The 20660-nt window shown below is 39.3% G+C and overlaps 1 protein-coding gene across 2 annotated transcripts in view; it reads right to left on the bottom strand.

The window, feature by feature from the left end:
* LOC139602436 (bifunctional heparan sulfate N-deacetylase/N-sulfotransferase 3) overlaps positions 1–20660 on the bottom strand; it is a 52559-nt gene that overhangs the window by 9816 nt on the left and 22083 nt on the right. For both annotated transcript variants that reach the window (XM_071452295.1, XM_071452296.1), the window contains exons 3-9: positions 18186–18273; positions 17455–17609; positions 14513–14698; positions 11955–12083; positions 2723–2905; positions 1109–1205; positions 128–251 (exon numbers count right to left, since the gene is read on the bottom strand). In XM_071452295.1, the coding sequence (XP_071308396.1) occupies positions 128–251; positions 1109–1205; positions 2723–2905; positions 11955–12083; positions 14513–14698; positions 17455–17609; positions 18186–18273 (962 nt within the window). The remainder of the gene's footprint in view (positions 1–127; positions 252–1108; positions 1206–2722; positions 2906–11954; positions 12084–14512; positions 14699–17454; positions 17610–18185; positions 18274–20660) is intronic.

Raw genomic sequence — 20660 nt, 5'->3', positions numbered from 1 at the left:
GAAAGACACTGAAGGTTATTTCTTATCTCACTTTATATATGCACAGTTACCATTACCAACAGTAATGTCATTTTTCTATTGTTCACAATATATAAACTTTTAGATTTATACTAATAACCCATCTTACCAATCAATCCCCCTGTGGTAGTTATTTCTATTAAAGAACTGTACCTCCTCAAAGGTTTTTGGGCTGGGGGAGTTACTAATGATGGAAGGATGCATGATCAGGAACAAATACAAGGCTGTAGTACCTGCAAATAGGAAAAAAGTCCAAGATTTAAAATAAAAACACACACACACACACACACACATATTTATTGGGCTGCAGATGGGACTAAATCAGCTTTATTCCATTTCAACTCACTGAGGTGATGTCGATTTATGTCACATAAGATCCTGCACTTTCTGAGCTTTTAGAATTAGGACATATTAAGAACTGTAATTAGTTAATACAGACAACTGAAGTACCAGTGTTGAAATCTGTTTTTCCAAATTAAAATAGTCTGTTTTAAAAAACAATGATTTATGTATATGAGACTGTCACAAAAATAATTTTAAAATATGTTGCATTCAGTAGCTTTGGGGATTGGTGAAGATGAAAGGAATTTTGCAATTTTCTGATCACAGAGAACAAAAATAACCATTGAGTAAATGTATAAACTAGTGCAATCTTGTAATTAAAACTGCCCATTAGGAACTTCTTGACTTGAAAAAAATGCCAAGAAATAGCAATATTCTATAAACAAGACACACACAAGAACTTGCAATTCAGAATCCAACCCATTTGAAAGATGTCTCTGTCCTGTCCTTTTCTTTCTTCCACTTTGACAAGAGCGTGTCTGTCTTGTTCACCTCTTTATCAAAGTTTACTCACTTTGACATAAAGCCCAAAGAAACCTGAACACACCTGAACCCTGCATTCCCAATGTGTACTGACTGCTGTTGTGATTTACATGATTTAAGCTACGTTAGCATGGTATTCAAAAATAAAATAATGCTGTTGGATGATCAAGATCTCTACACAGCAGCCTGAGTCAGCAGTGATTAATTGTTTTATGTATCTGAACTTACACACAGCCTATCTTGTTGGAATAAAAGAAAATCTCACCAGTTTTCTGGGGTCCTACAACCAAGAATTTTGGTAACCGATCACAGGTTTTTTCCTTAGACCAGATATCTTTGTGCCGTTTGTCATCACAGGGGTTCTAAAACAGAGAAGAAAACTCAGAATTTCATTGGCAATCACATCTGAAAAGGTTCATATATAAATTATCTATTTTTCACCCATGAACAAAAATTCTTACCAAAAATTATTTTTCCTTATGACTGAAAACCAATGCATTCCAGAACTATTCCAGCGATTCTGAATGCTATTTCCAATGTAACCAGGTCAGAACCTGATTCGCTTAAAAGTCTGGAATTTTTTTAAGGAGAAGCATGTTGAAGAAATATATCCTACACATATATAGTTGCCCCATTCCTGTAACAGCTACCATACTACATCTGCTGCATTTTAAAACTAAAAGAGTAAGTTTATTATGATTTAAGGCTTTCTATTCACAAATACATATTCTGATCTTGCATTTCAAATCAGTACCTAATAGTAATCTTTAATCTTTGCTGCTTCACAATTGAATCAGTTTAAATTTGTTCTGGAAATGCTACTCACAAACAACTTTTGACACTGGTTTGGCAATACTGCACCGAGATGAAGAGAATTATCTTCACATACCCCTCAGAGGCTTTAAGAATATATATCTGTATTCAAAATCACATCAATTATGGACAAAATACACCACATAGAGTATGTCTTGCTCACTGTAACTTAAAAATGTCTTTTTTATAACTATAGTTCTAAGTAATTACAATTTTCCAAGTAATTTGGCTACAGGCTAATTTCCATTTTAAAAATTATTCTCAGTATTATGCAAAATCCTTGACATTTCCCCCTCTAGTTCAATGTTTTATTCAAAACCAGCATGAATTTCAAGATGCATATTTAAGTACAAATTTGCAATCTCTGACCCTAAGTTGGAAATTCAATATTCAGCACTGGAAAACATTTTAGTAAGCAAGCTGAAACGCATTTTTATGTTTGATTTAGTAAAGTTTGCTCCTTAGAGTATTTCCACCAGGCCACCTTAAAAAGATTTTATTTGGGTTAATATTATCACTGTCAGGACTCGGGTATCTACAGCTTCTTGGCAAACTTCTTCCTTAGGCAGCTCCCAACCTACTGTGAATAACTTCTGATTATCTTATCTATTTCCACTTGGCTAATTAGGGTATCCATGGTCTTAATGCTATTTTCTCTTTTTGGATGCTCTCTTCTCCTTACACACTTGGAGAAAAACTCATTTCTTCAACTGCTAGAAGATGCATATAAATCTGCCTGTCAAAGGCTTTATTCCTGTTAGTTCCAAAAGGAGAAGAGAAATAACACAACATGCACTTGCCTGCCTTTCCCCACATTTTTGAAGGCAAGTAGTGTCACAAATAAAACAAAATAAAGATAATTTTAGTTGTGCATCCTAACGCATATTAATTACACGGCCTTTAACAAGTGACGGGGACCACAAGCGCATCCTGAAGCTTCAGTTGCCTGGTTTATGGAACCAACTTAAAAATATACTGCTTTTCTCAACAAGAACCTGAAACAAAGAAGTAAAAAAAAACCACAACACCAAGACAATTTTTTTCTGATCTCTTGCTCAGCCTTCACCTGCCAGAGAGGGTCCTTCTGCTCAGGGAATAGCTCAAAATACTTGTGAGCCAGCTGGACGGGGGGCAGGGTTTGCAGTTTCAGGTTTGTCCAGGTATGCACGAAGTTGGCCAGATTGACAAAGGTGTACAAGCCCAGGCGGTCGTTGCCGTAATTGGACAGGTGTGTCATGAAGATGCTGATCTGTGGAGACAAAACGAACAGCACACCTCGAGCCCCTGCACCGCTAGATGGCAATGCAGCCCCAGGGAATGGAAACCTCATCATCTGCACTTGGCTCTTGGGGCAGCAAACCTCACCCAGGTCTGGGATCACGCTCGCACAGCCCAAACCTCACCCAGGGTTGGGATCACACTCACACAGCCCAAACCTCACCCAGGGTTGGGATCACACTCACACAGCCCAAACCTCACCCAGGTTTGGGATCACGCTCACACAGCCCAAACCTCACCCAGGTTTGGGATCACGCTCACACAGCCCTTACTACCCTGGCCCCTCAACTGAATCACTTCTTTCTGCTCAGTCAACTCAATGCAAGCAGTGAGGAAATGGCTGGACCAGGTGCCATGAGCTCTGTGAGCTGCAGGATGTGCAGTGCTACCCTGGGCTTGGGCAGCACTGACAGAACCTTTATGTGCACTCACTTGATGGCACACAGCAAAAACAGTGCCCACTGCTTTACTTTCAGGGGAATAAAAATGCAATGTTAAATATATATATATTTCTGAATATAATATAATACAATACTGTACTAAAACATATCTGTTTATAATATAATTTCTGATTTCATAGAAGAGTAAAGCCGTCACAGACCAGGGAAGCAGCTGAGCTCTATTGCTGTGACTTTAACATGCAAAACAGACCAAAAAAATCTGAAACCTGAGCACTTTCAAATAACTGCATGGAATATTCCCAAACAAAAAACACCAGAAGTCTGAAGGCTGCTGGTATGTTACTTTCCCAGTACCTTACTATGAAAGTGATACCCAGATAGACCCTCCCATTCCAGCCCTTGCTCCAACTGCACTTCTGCACTCCCAATGGAAGCAGTGCTTCCATGAAGGTTTCTCACAGGAAGGGCATTTTTGGATACACCTAAAGTGAGCAGGTGAACAGAGCAGGGATGCACAGACTGCAAGGAAGGGCTGCAGACAGAACCCCCTCTTTTTCTACAGTGATCCCTTTCCAAGGAAATTTTTCACTGATGCAACAGTCTGCTCTTGCACTGAAATCTGCAAACCAGTGATTTCTTTCTTTAAGTTTTTTTTAAGTACAACTCCCCCAAGATAAACTCTCCAGACTAATTTCCCTTAAAAAATTAGAAACATGACTCTTTTTATAAATAAATCTGCTAATGCCATGAATGAGCAATTTCTATTTGAAGTAAAACCTGAAGTAAGCCGCTTCAAAAAAAGAAAAGGTTATCATGGTCAGAATGCTGAAATTAGTTCAGGAACTGAAGTTAATATTTTGTAAAGGAATTCCAGTCCTTAGCTTAAAGAAAGAAAAGGAAAATAATGAAAAGCTGGTATTTACAGTAAAATCAGAAGATACACAGTGCTAAATCACTAGGAGATGATCTTTCTTTGTGGCTAGGACTGAGACTGAAAACCCCTTCCCTTTAGGCACCAGATGTGTAACCTTTTCAAGTTTCCTTTTTCATCTCAGTTCTCAAAGCAGGAACAGTGCAGCCACAGGACCACGTTGTTCTCACTAAAGTCACAATCAGCAGGTTTCCATAAAAAAGGTTAACCTGCTTTCCTGACAGCCCCTTTCTTTCCTACATGTGGGCTCAACTCTGACATTTTAATGTCAATTCACCTCCTGGCAACTCCTTACTTGCCAACAGATACTGCACTGCCATGAAAGAAAAAGCAGAAGAAGTTGAAAAGATTGCTAGTTCAGGGAAAATATAATTATTCTTTCCCTGAAGAGAACATCACTGTAATTTCAAGAATGCCAGTACAGGCTCAGAAATTGACTGGACATATCATCATAAATAATTTCCAGCATATAAAATTGTGTCAGTGAAGGGGAAAAATTACCCGAGACCTAAGCTCCCATTTTAGTTATATTTTTTAAGTCAAATACTTTATGGTTAATTATTTACAGCACAAAGATGATCAAATGCTGGTTGAAAACTTAAATGGCTGAATCTTTTAAAAAATCCATACTTAGCCAAGAAGATACATGACTTTACATTGTAGAAAAAGACTCTTCTAGATGGCATCATAAATATCAGAGATCAGCTGAGAGGGATGGTGGATCACTCCCCACTTCCCTGTGCAGAAGGATGGGGACACACACCAATCCCCTTCCATCTGCAGGTGGTGCCATTTCACACCAGCACAAAACATAATGATGATTTTTCCCTTCCATACTGGGTTTATGATGCTGTAATTTGCTCTATCATACCATGTTCTGAGTCATTCAAACAAGTTCTAATTAACAAGGATCATTATTCTTTCTCTGCAACTAATAGCATGCTTAAGATTTACTCTCTTGCTTCTAAAGATGTACTCTCTTGGAACCACCATCCTTTTAGGATTCCTTTAGGAGCTCTAAAATGAATCCTTTGTGGCCATGTCCCAAGGCTAGACCCAGTAAATAAGACTATTTCTTCAAAAATCTTCCACCTCTGGGAAATGCTGTACAATATAAACAGAACTTCATATATTTCTTTATTCCTCCTTCAATAGGGAAGCAGCTGTGAATATACTTATATTTACTCTAACAAGCATTTTAACCTCCCTTTCAGATAAAAAGAGCTGATTTGATTTTATTATTTCCAGCACTCTTCTCAAATCATTTCTTTCAGGCATCTCAGCATTTTCTTTATTTCAGTGCAGAAGGATCACCCTTTTTTAGCTGTTCCTCATAAACAAACCATCATCTTGGTTGCACTTCAATGCACACTCTCCACGGGATTTAATATCCTTCACAGGGGAACTGAAATGGAATGCAGACAGTTTTTAAAATGATGGTTTGGGACTAAATCTGGCCTCTGGGCAGCAGCTCCTTCGCTGCTCTCACACATTTTCAGATCAGAGCTGCAAAGGTGCTCTCCTGTGCTCTGCCTTCTCCTTCAAGCTTCTCCTCAGGATTTTCTTGTTCCCCAGAGTGAAAGGGTCTAAGTTTCATTTGCTCTCCTTCCTGAGTCCTGATCTTATTTGGGATTCTGTCTGGTACTGCAGAAATGTAGGGAAATGAGAACAAGCAGTCAGGAGAAAGAGCTTTTATTTTTTTGACTGCTCATTCCATACAGTTTATTTCCTTACTACAACATTTTCCAGTTAGAGGCAACAGCTTCTAGGTCAACAAACCAGAGCTGAGACTGAGAAGGAGCTGCTGCTATTAGATCACGTCTCAGGAAAAGATGAACCAGCATGATCTAATTTATGTATCAAGAGCAGAGAGATGCTTGATAAACAACTTACACAGAAGGAAACAATGCAACAAGTTACCCAACTTCTAGTGATGGATGTTAGCTGGCTGGGTATTTTAAAAAATACCGATCACTACAAAATCAAGATTATGAGGATGCTGCACCTATGGAAAATATACAAGGACACTACTCAAAGCAACCTTCTGGAGTCTTAGGAACAGCTGCTGTTTTCTGATAAAACAGAGGTGTCTGCCTCCCAAAGGAATGATATTACCATTCCCAAGAGTGACTAGCTCTTCCTAGGGCCCCTGGCTTCTTCAAGGAGTCTCTCTTAAGCTGCCAGGATCAGACCCCAAAGCAGAGAGATTTTTTTCAGACATCAACTGCAGCAGAAAGGGAAGTGGAGGGAAGTCTGAGACTCGCAGGACATGGATGATCTTGAAGAGTTTAATTATTTTGGCATTTCAAATCTACAACTACAAGAGCTGGCATAAAAAAACCAAACAGGTAATGAACACTTATTACATACTGGACACTTATTTTTTAACCATATATAGATCTATTGCAGGCAATTCCAACTTGAATAAATTCCTACTAATCAAACAGTCATCAAGGTACTTTAGTCACAGGCACTATGTCACCCTCCCATCTGTGCAAAAACATTACAAGTAGCATTGAGGCCTCCCCAACCCAATGAAGTTATGCACAACCCTTCAAATTGAAGTTAAAATTATGATTGACAATTAATTCTGTGGTCTCAGCTAGGTACTCACAGCAGATGCATTACCAATTTGGAATATTGCTGCTATTTCAGCTGCTGAGCACATGTTTACAGGCCATGAGAGTACATGCAACTCTCACAACACCTATATTCCAATTAATTTGGCATTGTGCACACTGTTTGCAGTTCTGCTATTGTTTCCAAGTTACACCAAACAGTTTTGTTTCAGCTATTCACAGTTAGTAACAGCAGGTTTTGCTCCATTAGACTGCCAAAGTGATGGAATAACAAATCAGAGCAGAGTCTACATTGAATAAGTATTTTTAATAGGTGAAAGACAGTCCTTTCAGACCTGGATGCTTGCAGAAAAGCTGTGTTCAATTCCACCACAGCTTGCAAGTCCCTCTTTAGCCCTGAGGTTGTCCTGCTGCTTTCACAGCTGCCATGGACCTGCCCACTCCATTTACACAGTGGTGTCTCCACCATAAATACAATGGAGCCAGAGAAGAGTTATGAGCTCAAACAAAATCATCTATTTGATGTAGTTCTGAATTGTTGATCTGACAGGAACCTCAAGTTTATTTTCTGCTGCTGCTGCTCATTCCCCTGCTGACTGAGTAATGGTACTACTGTTCAAAAGACTTGCTTGACTTTAAACCACTAGCACAAAGCTTTCCATTCAAGAATTTTAAGGATCACAGAAGAGTAAAGAATTCTGATTGCCACAGTTTCAATGCATTTCCTGCCCACTGTTACAAGGAATCAGCTCTAAAGAGACAGCTATTCTTGTCTGTTCCACAGCCCCTCCACACTGACTGTTCACTTGGGAATTATTTTTTCCTTTCTTATTCCACCCACAAAATACCAGACTCTGTCTGGCTTTTATGGGTGGGTTTTGAAGAACAGATAGGAAAGCAAAGAATGCTTGTGCTCTGCAGTCAGCCAAAATGCTTGGCCAAACTGATTTCTCCCCCTGCCCCAACTGATGGCAACTATTGCTGGAGTTACAGGCATGAGAGGACAGGGGAGAGATGGAATCGATGCCTTTCTCACCCATGAAATGGGGTAAGCCTGTCAAACTGAACCAACTTTCCTGCTTCTTACACTCAGTACAGTTAAATATGAGGCTGTGCCAAGCAAGATGGACAGAAAGGGAAGATTTGAGTCTGAGTCTTTGATTTTGATTTTCTTCTGTAGTGCCAGTTCAGGGTCACATTAAGACACAGCAAGTTCTGCTGATGCTCATACAAATCCTCTCATTTTCAGTGCTAAAGGAGATAATTCCTCCCTTGCTGCAAGTCAATTAGCTTAATAACAGCTCTACTCACTGCAACTGGGGAGAGGTAAAAATTAGAAGAAAATAATACTTAGAACTGAACGCACACAAAGATTACAATTATTTTAAGATCAGTCAAAGTGCCTAAAGCATTAGCAGCCTTTCCTCTTCATCAGCACTGCTGTAACCACGTCAAGAGCACACAGCTGGCTACACATTAGTTTCATTGTTGGGCTGTCAACCATTTGAAGGCTTTCACCAAATTCCTCTCCACAGGGCATTTTCCCTTTCCATCTGCAGACACACAGTACTTTGCAAGGAAGTGCATGTAAGTGCACGTAACGCAATTACTGCATTCTGTTTCTTCTTCTTAGGGGCAGAAAAGGTACAGAAAATTTTATGAACTGTTGGTTACCCTTCAACATTCATCTCGTAGGATAGAAAAGCTCCAGATCTGTATCTCCTGCAGTTCAAAGGATCTGAGAAGGAATGGTACAGTTGACAGCAGTGTCTATAGCGACCTCTTCATTATACATAGCTCAAAACCTAATGGCTCACTTGCTACAAGGGACACATGTAGGAAACTGGTACAATTTTGTTCTAAGACACACTGAACAGAAATTTGTTTTACTAATCCAAGAACTTCACTGCATATTGCAGAGAGATATGAATCTGAAATCACTGAAGATTCTAACTAGTTTTTGAGGAAAAATACTTGCTAAAATGTTTTAAAGACGGTACAGTGGTATGAAAAGCCGTAACTATGTGAGACAATGAACCAGAGATGTGTCTGACTGGATAAAATACTCATCACTATGTGCTCCTACAATGCACATTTTCCTTGCAGCTTTGCCCCAGAATTCTGTGGCTAAATCAGTGCAAGTCCCTCAACCTCCCTCTAAGTCAATGATTCAGCTGATAATGTGGGAGAAATGATGCCAGTACACCAACAATACAGGCTGCTGAAGCTTGCTTTTTCTTTTCCTGTGAAACATTTTGTGCAAGATCCTGAGATAGCACCATCTTGCCCAAGGGCTGCTGCAGCCAGCAAGCTCTTGAACAGGAGATAGACACAAAAATATTACTTGAAGATTGGGTAATAGTGCTCTCTTGGTGCTTGGGCTCTTTTTCAGCTTGGTGGCACTGGAGAATTTGGGATGGCTTACAGGAAGAGTGGTCAGGATCAGGTCCCAGCCACCAGTGCAGGGGTACCAATGGAAACCACAGGAACACAACCTGCCAGCCATGAGATTTGCTGCTCCTCCACCAGTCCAACTGCTGGTTCCCAGTTCCACAAACTGGGAAGCATCTGCAGAGCAGCATTTCCTGAGGCCTTCCATACCTGCAAAACACCTGCTCTGGGAACAGGGCCATCCCACTGGTTCTCAGGACAAAAACTCACAGCTGCACACACAGTCCTGTGATTTTTGTGGCTTATCCTGTGCATGGTGGTTGATCAAGCACACTGTAAGGAGGGAGAGACTCTCTTACACCACTGCACAGCCAAAGCACTGAGAAATTTTGGGCTTCATTCTTAGGGGCACTTATTTCAGAGTAGGGTACTCAGCTCCTGAAGTCTCAGCCTGGTAACTTACACTTCAAAAATGATATTCACTTCCAAATTAAATAGAATGAAGAAATTTTTTAAGATTAACATTTGATCCACACTCACATTTTCCAGGTTTGGAAACTAACTATTTATGTACTCATTATTGAGAACATTGTTTAGCTGACATTATAATGATTCATGGGTGGTGTTTTCTCTTAGCTTTGTATCAGTGAAAAATAACATTTTGAAAATGCCTCATAATGGAATTTTTGCATCCTCTCAACAGCTGTGTGTTTCACATAAAGAAAACACAGCAATTTTAATGAAAACACAAGAAAGCTTATGAAATCCAAAATGCTACTCCATAATCAGAGAGACTCCTAAAGCTACTTAGTCTTCATTTTAATGCCTAAATTTTTGCCCAACTTGGACTTGCAAACTATGACATAAATACACACAAAACCTAAAGCCCACAAATATAAAAACCTCAGTCTTTAAACTGACTATGTGCCAGGCTAATGCTTAGAACCCTCAGGAACTGTTCATAGGCAGATATTTAGAAAGCAGATGCATCGTCTTTTCAAAGGCATTCCTCAGAAGGAGTCTCGGGCAGATTTTAGCATAATATTCATTTACAGTTATATTTAGAAAACACTGCATTTAGCTTCTGTTCTTTTAGCCTGTATTGTATTTGGGATACCATAATTTTCAGAAGTAGGTGATCACACAGTCTGCACAGCAATGCATGAATCAAAGACCTAATTGTGATGTGTAAAAAGACATTACTGCACTCACATTCCAGGGTGTCAGGCAGACATGATCAAACATCCATGATGAATATCAAAAATCAGGGATGTTCCACTACTTGTCTTCCCTTCCATTCTCTTCATTCTTTTTATTAAAGAGGCTTATGCCTCAAGCACTCATATTAAATTTTGCTGTTTCCTTACATTGTAAAATAGTTTTTGGCTGTTGTGGCTGCATTTCAAGGTGGAAAATATTGTTCTGTGCCTTCCTCTAATTTGGTCACTGAGTAACTTCTAGTCAAAACCCACACATTGCCAAAGGATTGCTATGGTGCCAATACCCTCCTCACCCAGTGAATTTTCCAGGTCTTAGCTCTATTAACCTGGGGTTGGAAGGAGATGGTCTTGAAGGTCCCTTCCACCCTAAACTATTCTATGACTGATTCTATGCTGTGCCTGGAATGACACACATCATCAAAGCCAGGACTGCAACACTGCCACCCTCTAGAAGGGAAACCACACGTGTGCTGAGCAAGTTTATATTTCCCAATTCTGCTATGTGAACATGAAAAAGGGGAACAGAACACAGTAACTGCTCCCAAAGAGCCAAAACTATAGCCTGAAAGAATCTGGGGTTTGCAAAATACACCTCCATATAAATTGCTGAAGTAGCTTTCAGAAATGGTTTCCCCTTTGGACTGCATTACATTGCAGAAGATTAAAAAAGGACACAAAATATTAAGGCTTATTCAAAAAAATATTCAGGTTATTCCAAAAGATTTGAGTAGAAATATGTTTTGTTCCCTTTGGTGTTCCCAGTGACTACATCTCCATGAAACAGCAGAATTTTCTTTATATATTTGATTTGGATCCCAAATGAAAGCCTCATCTAGAAGCTTGTCTAAGAGGTCAGTTTGGAGGCAGCTGACCTAATCCCACACCATTCTGCAGTACTACGCTGCTCTCTTCTGTCCGTGCCCTGTAGTCTCAGTGCCTCACTTCTTGTTTATCTTCCATTAAAGAGAAATGAAAGGTTAAGCAGATATGGTTCATTTACTCAGATCTTTTCTTTCAACTCTGTGGTTCTTTTACTTGGATCTCTTCTTTGAAGCTGCTATGAGAGAGCAACTGAAATTTCTCAAAACTGACTGGAGCCCAAGCATTCCTTGCTTGCAGCCTTCTCACCTCAATAAGTGCTCCCAACACTTGGCATCACGACTTTGGCACAGCAGAGAAATGAACTTTACCTGAGATACTCACAGCAGTTCTTCACATTCCAATTCTTTGAAATATTAAGTCTCAGGGAGGGGTCTTATTTCATGCAAAAAGTAAAGAACAAGACAGGCTGGCACTGCTGAATTACTAACAACACAGATGTCAAAAAAAGGTGGAGACTGCTTTGCACAATTAACAGAGCATACACCTTAATTGAAATAATTGAAAAAACAAAAGAACTCACTGTCAGTAACCAATACTGCTGATCAGCCCTGGAACATTCAGGAACTTTTTCTTCAATTACTTTCTAAAAAACATTTAAAAATTCCACTGTACTTACTGGATTGAGAACCACTGTGAAGAACAACTCTCCTCCTTGAATACTTTTGTCTAATTCCTTTGGACCTCCAGGATACTCTTTATAGAAAATGGTGTGGGTGAATAAGCCACAAGTTTGCCTAGGAAGCACCTGAATTTATGAAAAACACACGAAAAATTCAAGAGCTTATAGTTTTAATGAGATTATAAAAGTCAGACAAGTAACAGATAACTGCAGGGTCTATTTGTCCTCTCAACTTTGCTGGAAATCAATACTGATCTAAATGAATTATTATCACTAAAATTGTAGCATCCAAAAATTCATCATATTTTGTTTGAAATTGGAGACTGATCTCTATCACCAAATTACAATTCCAGAGCCTTCTCCAACTCATTCTGTCCATAACACCTCATCCTAAATCCAAGTATTTGAAGTCTAGAGTTTTAAAATAATGTGAAAGATAATCTAAAATATTATCAGTCTATATCATATCAGTCAGTTCCACTTTTATCTGAATGATGGCTTCGTTGTAAATTCAAACTGTAATTGGAAAGGCAAATTGGGTTTTCTTTGGCTTAGGCATCGCAACCAATAATTCTACTCTGACACATGGGAAATTTGCCAGTAATGCTCACCTTATAAGAAAGATTTACTTCTCATTCAACTGTGCTAATTTTTTAAGACTGGTTGAAATATGTAGTACAAGCAAAACTATTTTTAAAAACATTCCAAGAACAAACCTTTTGAATATGAAGAACTACTAAATGCAGTTATGTTTTTCATCAGAAATTCAAAATATTTTCTCCTGAATTCAGGTAACAATTTACTGGAGATTATTTCAATTAGGTCTATTCCTTATGGAAAATCAACAGCTGAGTATGGATGTTCATGTATAATGCTTAACTGGGATTCTTATGATGGATTAACTTTTTAAGCATACAAATGCCTTTTTTAACACTGGCTGTGGTTTTGTAGATACTCTTTATTTCTTGCAGTTCAATTTCTCAACATGTTTTTTCTTGTGACATAGGGAATACTGTGATCATGAATTGTAAATTGCGTTGTCAGAAAATGTATGGAATTTGTACATCTGCTATAGACTTGCCTAAGTTTTAAAAAACCTTTGGATTTCATAGAGGAAATATGAGAAGAATTTTTCAGAGGCAGGGAATGAAGCTGTACTGGATGGGAGGTGCTCTGACAAATCTTACACAGCAATGTTCCTACTGAGTGTCTTCATTACTATTAGCCTGCAGATGTAAAATATTGATGCATTTGCCCTGGAGAACTGAAAGCTTGAGACTCCCTGAACAGGTGGTTTTATGAGACTGCTTTTGGAAATGGATTTTTGGCTGCAGCGTCCTTGTGTTAAATCTCATTATGTGTCTTCAAATGACGTGTTTTTACAAATATTTATGGAAGGGATTTTTGGAGATTCTGAGTCAATCTGTCTTCCCCAAATGCTTTGTGCTCCCTAAGCACATCCACACACCCATTATTTCACACGCAATGATTGCTTTGAGGAGTACAAACTGTAGCTCAGCCCTATATTGGTGTCAGTTCTGTTCCTAGATTTCTGGAGATCATTTTCATTTGCTTCACCCAAAAATAGATCAAAATGTTAAAATACTACTGCTTAGCTTAGGGAAGTGGTATCCATGGCAACACAAGAACAATACCAGAATTCTGTTCTAAGTGTCATGCCAAGGCTCTTGACCTCCCCAAAGTGCCTGCTGCAGCCAGAGGTACAACAGGACCCCATTCACTGCTCTCCCACACGCTCCAAAAGAAAGTTACTTGGGAAGATGCCACCAAGTATTTTGGAAAGCTGTTTTGAAACAGTTCTGAGGTAATACTGATGAGATGTGAACCCGAAATAGCCTCCATCCCAGTGCCCAGATGGAAACAGCATAAGCCTTCCACGCCAGTTGGGTACAAGCCCTTCCTTTGGAAAACGTGGCTGTGACAGCGCTGGGAGTTAGGAAATTCAGGAAAACAGTGGGATTTGAGAGCACTTTGGTAGCCTGGAGGTGGTGTGGGGGGTGTCTTCCTTCCCCACAGCTCCTGAGGCTCTGGGTTAACCCAGGCTGCAAAGCCCAGCCCGCATTTGTGTATGGCAGGAAGCCAAACAAGGGCAACCATGCACAGTTCATAGGGAAGACAAAAACATGTACCCAGCCAGATCCAGATTCTGAAGTGGCATAATCTGGCAATACTCTTTTGCAGCTAATGGTACCATGCAAATTTAAAACCTGAGAGAAATCTAACCCAGCATATTGTGTTAAATGATGCAAAACTGAGTTTTTGCTTGAGCTCTCTGAACCAGCATTAACCACAGGACTAGAACAGTTAACAGCCTGTTAACTGCTGTCAGCAGGGTGCCACCTTCATCAGCAGAAATATCACCAGCAACAGCCTGATTTTAATTAACAAGGCACTGTGAAATATACCTTGCTACTTATGCATAGCAATGTGTGCTTCTTGCAGTGTGAACTCTCAGGATATCCTGCCTTTCCACTTCAAAGGAAATGGTTCATGAAATGGCAGAGTACAAAATGAACATCAGCAACACAACTCACCATGATGTTTTTGTGGATGAAGCCTCGTCTATACCTTGCAGGTTTCAGATGTGGGTATTCTTCTGTGCTGGTTACTCTGATGTTCCAGACCTTTTTCCAGGCATCATAAAGTTGAACATGTACTGGGTAGACTCCTGAGTGGTGTGGAGCCACTGCATAGCCCAAGTCAGTTGGAATACCATGTTCCTAAAACATGACAGAACAATGGCTGCACTCAACAATTTAAGAAACTTAATGTTCTGGCATTTCTCAAATGCTTTGTTTGTGAAAGACCAAGAACGGGTCTGAAATTCAAATAACAGTAATATCAAACTATGATGATCTGGAAGGAGATGGAGGGCAGCATAGTGAAGATGAAACACAGGATTTAAAGACAAAACCTTTTTAGAAAATATGTTTCTGAGTAGGCAGGGAAGAAGGATATAAATGCATTTTACATTGGTTCATTCAATCTACATGAAACAGAAAGCTGCACACTTTGAAGTTCTTGCAAGCAATTTGCTCACAAACTCTGATTTCAGAGAGATAATCACTGGCACATACTCAACACAACACATAGCATTTGGCAACTACAACTACAAAACCACAACTTCCACTACACGTCCCTTCACAATTACTTGGATGAGGAGCTGAATTTCAGAGTCACTGCATTTCCCCTCTAGTCCATTCAAAAGACAAATCCATTTTCAAAAACCAGCTTAACTATTTCAGTGTCATGTTAAAAATGGAAGACAGATAACCACTTGTAACAATCTACAGGCAGAAGCTGTACAGTAAACCCTTGTGTAGCACATTTCCTATTTTTGAAGACTGCTGGCATTTACTGTGTGTACATACCTTGGTGCCATTACATTCTCTTCACACCCAATGCATTTTCCTTCAGGTGACTTTTCAAAGGAACAGTATATAGCAGATATTCCTTGTAGTCTGATCAGAGGAATCAATTTTGCCATGATTTAGGAAGACTGCCCTGGTACTGTCTTTGAATTCTTAGAGTTTTTAATATGGCTTGAATTGATACAATCATCTTCACCATATTTCCTGATCATACTGTGTGTGCAAAGCATTGGCTGATAGCTGGACCTCTTCCTTTGAATAACCCAGGTACTAAGGAACATGAAAATCTCCAGAAAAATGGGTGTGTGATGTTAGCAAAACCATTCATTGTGTGTAACAGACACATCTGGTTCAATCACAGTGGAGAACCCTGAGTTCTTTATGTTTAAAGAATTGTGAAATTCTTGTTTGCCTTTATGGCACACATAAAGGGCACCATGTGTATTCTGCCAAGCAGGAATGAATAACATCTGCCCTCCTGGTTGTACTGCACAAGAAGATAAAGAGCAGATACTCCATCAGTTACGCCGCTTTACACGATTTAATTCCATCACAGATAATCCAATTCTTCTTCCTTTTATCTTTCTTACTGCCCTTAAGCATGCATAAACATCAGAACGGAAAATATTCACAGATCATGTTAGAAATTGCATTCTCTAACATCCCACTGCATCTCCTTCATTTATCTATAAACAAAAGTCTGATTTTTAAGGCTTCTCCCCTCGAGTTTGACAATCGGCAGTAATAAGAACATAATCTAAATCTTTCACTCCAATAAGGGGCCTATCATCTTCAATGAATTAGTGTCTCCATTATTCCTCACTGACTGTTATTCCCCAGTTGAACATCTCCCACACAATACACACATTGAGTGAATAATGCACCAGGCATCAGCAATTTTGGCCTCTTTCAAAAAAGTGGCTACTTCGCTCTGTTATTAATTTAAGTGCTCTGAAGAAATGAAACATAGTGAGTAGCTTCATGTCTAAATATGAAAAAAATTAACATAAAATATCTGTAAGCATTCGGAGCATTGAAAGTAGTGAAGTAAATGGCAACTGCTGAAGTTACATAAACCAGGGTTGAAAATGCATTTTCCTTATAACACTCTAACAAGTACATCCTGCACATTAATCCCAGAGGATGTCTTAGACCACAAAGAACTACAAGGACCCATTTGATTTCCAGGGGAGCTTGCACCAGTACACAGAATCATATTAAAAGGGCAATTCTGGACACAAGACTTTTAAATTTTCAGGCATCTAACACCTACTGCAATGCCTTTTTCAAAGGAAACAAAGCAGAGCTGTCCTGTGCTCAGTCCAACTACAATTTACAGCAAACTAGGTGAAGTCTTTGTTTGAAAGAAAGCATGTGTCTCACTTAAAAGCCAAGATTTCAAATACAAACTTTAATTGGCTGATAGTCAGGTCTATCTTTTTCTCCTACACTCACTGACACATGACCATTAAGAGCATTCTTTGTTGTTCTGCTATTTCAAATCCCCCTGCTCCTTGCAGGAACAAAGCCATCACCTCCCAGCTAAAGAGCAACCAGTGGATTTCGAAAAGGAAGAGGTAAAATTAGGCTGTTGTAAGAGCAAATGCAGTTCAGTAAACAAGTTATGTCTGCTGAGATATTTTGATACCATTAGGTCTTAACACCAGACCCCCTCTTCAGACAAATAACATGTCTTATATATGGCAATTTTTGTTTATTGTATGAATTTAACTGTGATCTGTTTCTCCAATATCCTCAGACCTAACATTTGTTTTGATTTTTTTCTTATATTCGCACTGAAACATTTTGATTCAGAGCTTTGCTGTGAATAAATAATTAGTAAAGGCAATGCTTTTCAAAACAAGTTTACATAAAGTTGATGCAAAGAGAATATATGAGATGTTATTGGGTATCACTGCAGAACTGCATCTTTGAAAATGTGGCGCACTTACCTAACCCTAACATCCAGTGGTTTCACAAAGTCATTTGATACCTTTCAATGGAGTATTTATTCTTTCGGAAACGTGGGGTTTTTTTCCTAGTCTATACAGAATAATGGTTTCGGAGTACCTAAATTAAATAAAAAATGCAGAAATATAACTCACTAAGGCAAATTTTTTGTTGAGGATCATCTGCTCCACCAGTGAGGACTCATTGTGGAAGAGGTGTGGCTGCATGTGACTCCACATGTGGGGAAACCACCAGAACTCATCCACAGATCTCAGCAGCAGGTCATCACCCTCATCCTCCTCCTCAGTCCCTGCAGAGGGAATTTAAAAAAAAAAACAAAAACCCCCAAACATTTCTGAAGTAAACTTTCTCCTTTTACTATATTTTTACAAATGTTGGAAACAGTAAGAATGATGTTAACATAATAAATTGCGACCGGTTAAAATTCTTCCTGCTGAGGCACTGCTGGCAAAATGGGACAGTCAGGATCACTTGGCTGGCCCACATCCTATTTAATACTCTTTCTTTTATCTCTCCTATTTCTATATAGTTTTAAAACAAAATTATTTTAAGGGATAATATATACTGATATATTTCTACAGTAGAGATGAAACAACCATAAGGATGAACTGTGGCAGCTCAACAGATCCCTCAGTGAAATCAATACAAAATTTTAAGTGATTGGTGGAAATCACCACTCAAAAGCAGACTGAAAGGAGCTGAATTTTAATAGAAGGGCAGAGGCATTTAATCTGTTCCATACCAGCAACTAATGCAGGAACACAGCATAGTAAAGACTCTATGCTGTGACTCTATCACTCCTACTTGTCCTCCCACCACACAGAACACCATCAAAATCAAAGTAATTTTAGTGTTTGATTCTTACCTGTGTGATAAAATTTTCCTGAAAATCCAAGGTTGAAAGTAAAATTAGTAATCTGGGCTCTCAAAAGGTTCTGAGTATCAAGCAGGGCCTGAAAAAGAAGCAAACCAGCATATAAACATACCTGTAGAGAACACAACCTGGCACACAAACTTAATATAACGACATAAATATTTTTACAGTTGTGTGCCTTTTCAATTGGTTTTGCTATTTAAAAACAGCTCTTTATGCATGACAGAGAAGTACAGATATTTTTATTAGCACATAAAGATTAAAGACCGCATGAAAACTCCATCATTCTCCTCATGAAGATAACCAGCTACTAAATGCTGGGTTACTCCCTGAATCATGAGAGAGGAAAACAAAGGCACACAGAGAGAAAAGACCTTCCAGCAGTCACTCAGTAAAGCTGGGCCAGAGCCAGGAATTCATTTCAGATCTCCTGTGCCCCCAGCACTGCTCCATTCATGAGAGTGCAGAGCAACTGTCAGAGCTGCATTGCTCTGCATCAGCTCAAGTACATCCACAGCATTTCAGTCAGGTTTCAAAATCATGGGCAAGGCAAAAAGAAAAATCTAGAGAGACAGGAAGAAGCTAAATCAACCTTATTCCACATCAAAAAACTGGATTGCAGATTCCCCCAAATTCTGACTCATTTCTCAGACAGTGAGCATCCTGACTGTCAGCATCTGTGTACTTGCACTAAAGCAGTACAAACAAAAAAACAGCATGTAGGAAGAAGGGGGAAGCATTATTCATCAGGTACAGCTTCACTCATTGGTTTCAATAAGCTCTTCTTGATTTGTTACTCCTACAATCTACATATCACATTCAGGAGTTCACTCCCAGACTCTTACACTCTGCTGTTGTCTCCTTCAGTCTGGCAGGTGGAACACAGAAATCCAGCTTTGCCAACTTGGCAAAACAAAACCAAACCAGATGAGCAAAGGTCACAGAAAAGTTTTCCAAGTCAACATACAGTATAGCACAATGATTTTAATAAAGGGTTGAAAACATTACTATTGTCAGAGAAGCATGACTGTGCTATGAATGGGGAATGTATTTAACTGCACAAAAAAAGATTAAAATGACTGGAGATTTTCAAAGGTTCAAAGGTCTAGTAGGCGCCCTACTCTTGAAATGCAAAGACAACTTAGTGCCTTAAAAAATATGATTCAGTAATTTTAATTATTGTGCCTGAACATTTTCATTATATAAGTGATTAGCCTACAATTATATGCCAATGACAAAAAATAGTAGAAAGTCCAATCCAGTAGAGGTATTAAGCACAGTACACTCAACTTACAATTCCTTAAAATATGACCCATTTTACAGATTGAGGCAATATCCACCTTATTAGAGCACACAAGCTCTTCTTCAGGTCTTTCCCAGGACTCACCTGGTGAAGATCATCATCTTTCACTGCAAAGCCTGAAAACTGTCCTGTGAACAAGAGAGATTCTAAAGGAATAAGCAAAATGAAGCACAGAATTGAGATAATTGAACCCAAGCTCCAGACTTATGAAGCAGAATATTAAGTGAAAAATCTTGCAATGCTGTAACAAGGGCTTTTGCACAGGCTCAGAGTGCAAAGATCTCCAAGGAAGCTTCTTATTCTAATAAAAGGCACCAGATCTGCACAGGACTTACATGAAAAGCAACCCTGGGCTGCTCAGAATCTATTCAATGAAATAACCTTATCTCTGCATGGTTAAAAAGGTAGGAGGCAAATAATTCAGCGATTCCCTTCCTGTGCTAAGGGCACACATTGTTGAGGGGGAGGGAGGCTGAGCACAGCCTGACAGGAGGTGGCATGAAGGGCTGCTCACTTCTTTCCCTCCACATTAAGAGCTGAGAGCATTTTTTGGAGCTGAAGGTTTTATGCTGTACCTTCCTAACATGTAACACCTTCCCAGCTTGTCACCCCCAATCTGGTCTCCATCCAGCAGCATGGAAAAACCAGAATGACCAACAGGCTTTTAAAAGCGAGGAGGGAGAAAGGTGGCAGAAGGCCCAAGACATTTCTGCAATAATGCAAGACAGAACTCACTTCTTCCCTGGGAATTAATTTTGCCAGTGTGGGTCCCACCTTCTTGCCTTGTGTTGGGAATGTTATCAGCTAATTCCAAGGGTGTACCTGCTCTGCCTGCAAAGAGGGAGGCCACAGACAAGCTGTGAACCACACTGGGTACAGACAAGCTGAGCTAACATTTGAGTTGTCGTGCCTATGATTATTTTCTGGGCGACTTGACATTTTACTCATCTTTCAGGTTCTAAAAACAAAATGTTAAAACTCATGAAAAATATATAGTAGCAGATGGCAGGGCGTATTACTGTGAGTTTCCATCAGAAAGACAGAAAGAGAGAAATGTAGGGGGACTAAAAGCCTGAAATTTTCTTTTAACATGCTGCTTTATAAGCTGAAGGTAAACTGCTGGTATTTTCTGGATATTTTATAACTATTTATGAACAGCACCT

Source organism: Agelaius tricolor, unplaced genomic scaffold, assembly GCF_023055355.1.
Source record: "Agelaius tricolor isolate 1412-34295 unplaced genomic scaffold, bAgeTri1.0.p SCAF_34, whole genome shotgun sequence".
Lineage (NCBI taxonomy): Eukaryota > Metazoa > Chordata > Aves > Passeriformes > Icteridae > Agelaius > Agelaius tricolor.
Note: the sequence above shows the minus strand (reverse complement) of the source record. Positions and strands in the feature narration are given on the sequence as shown.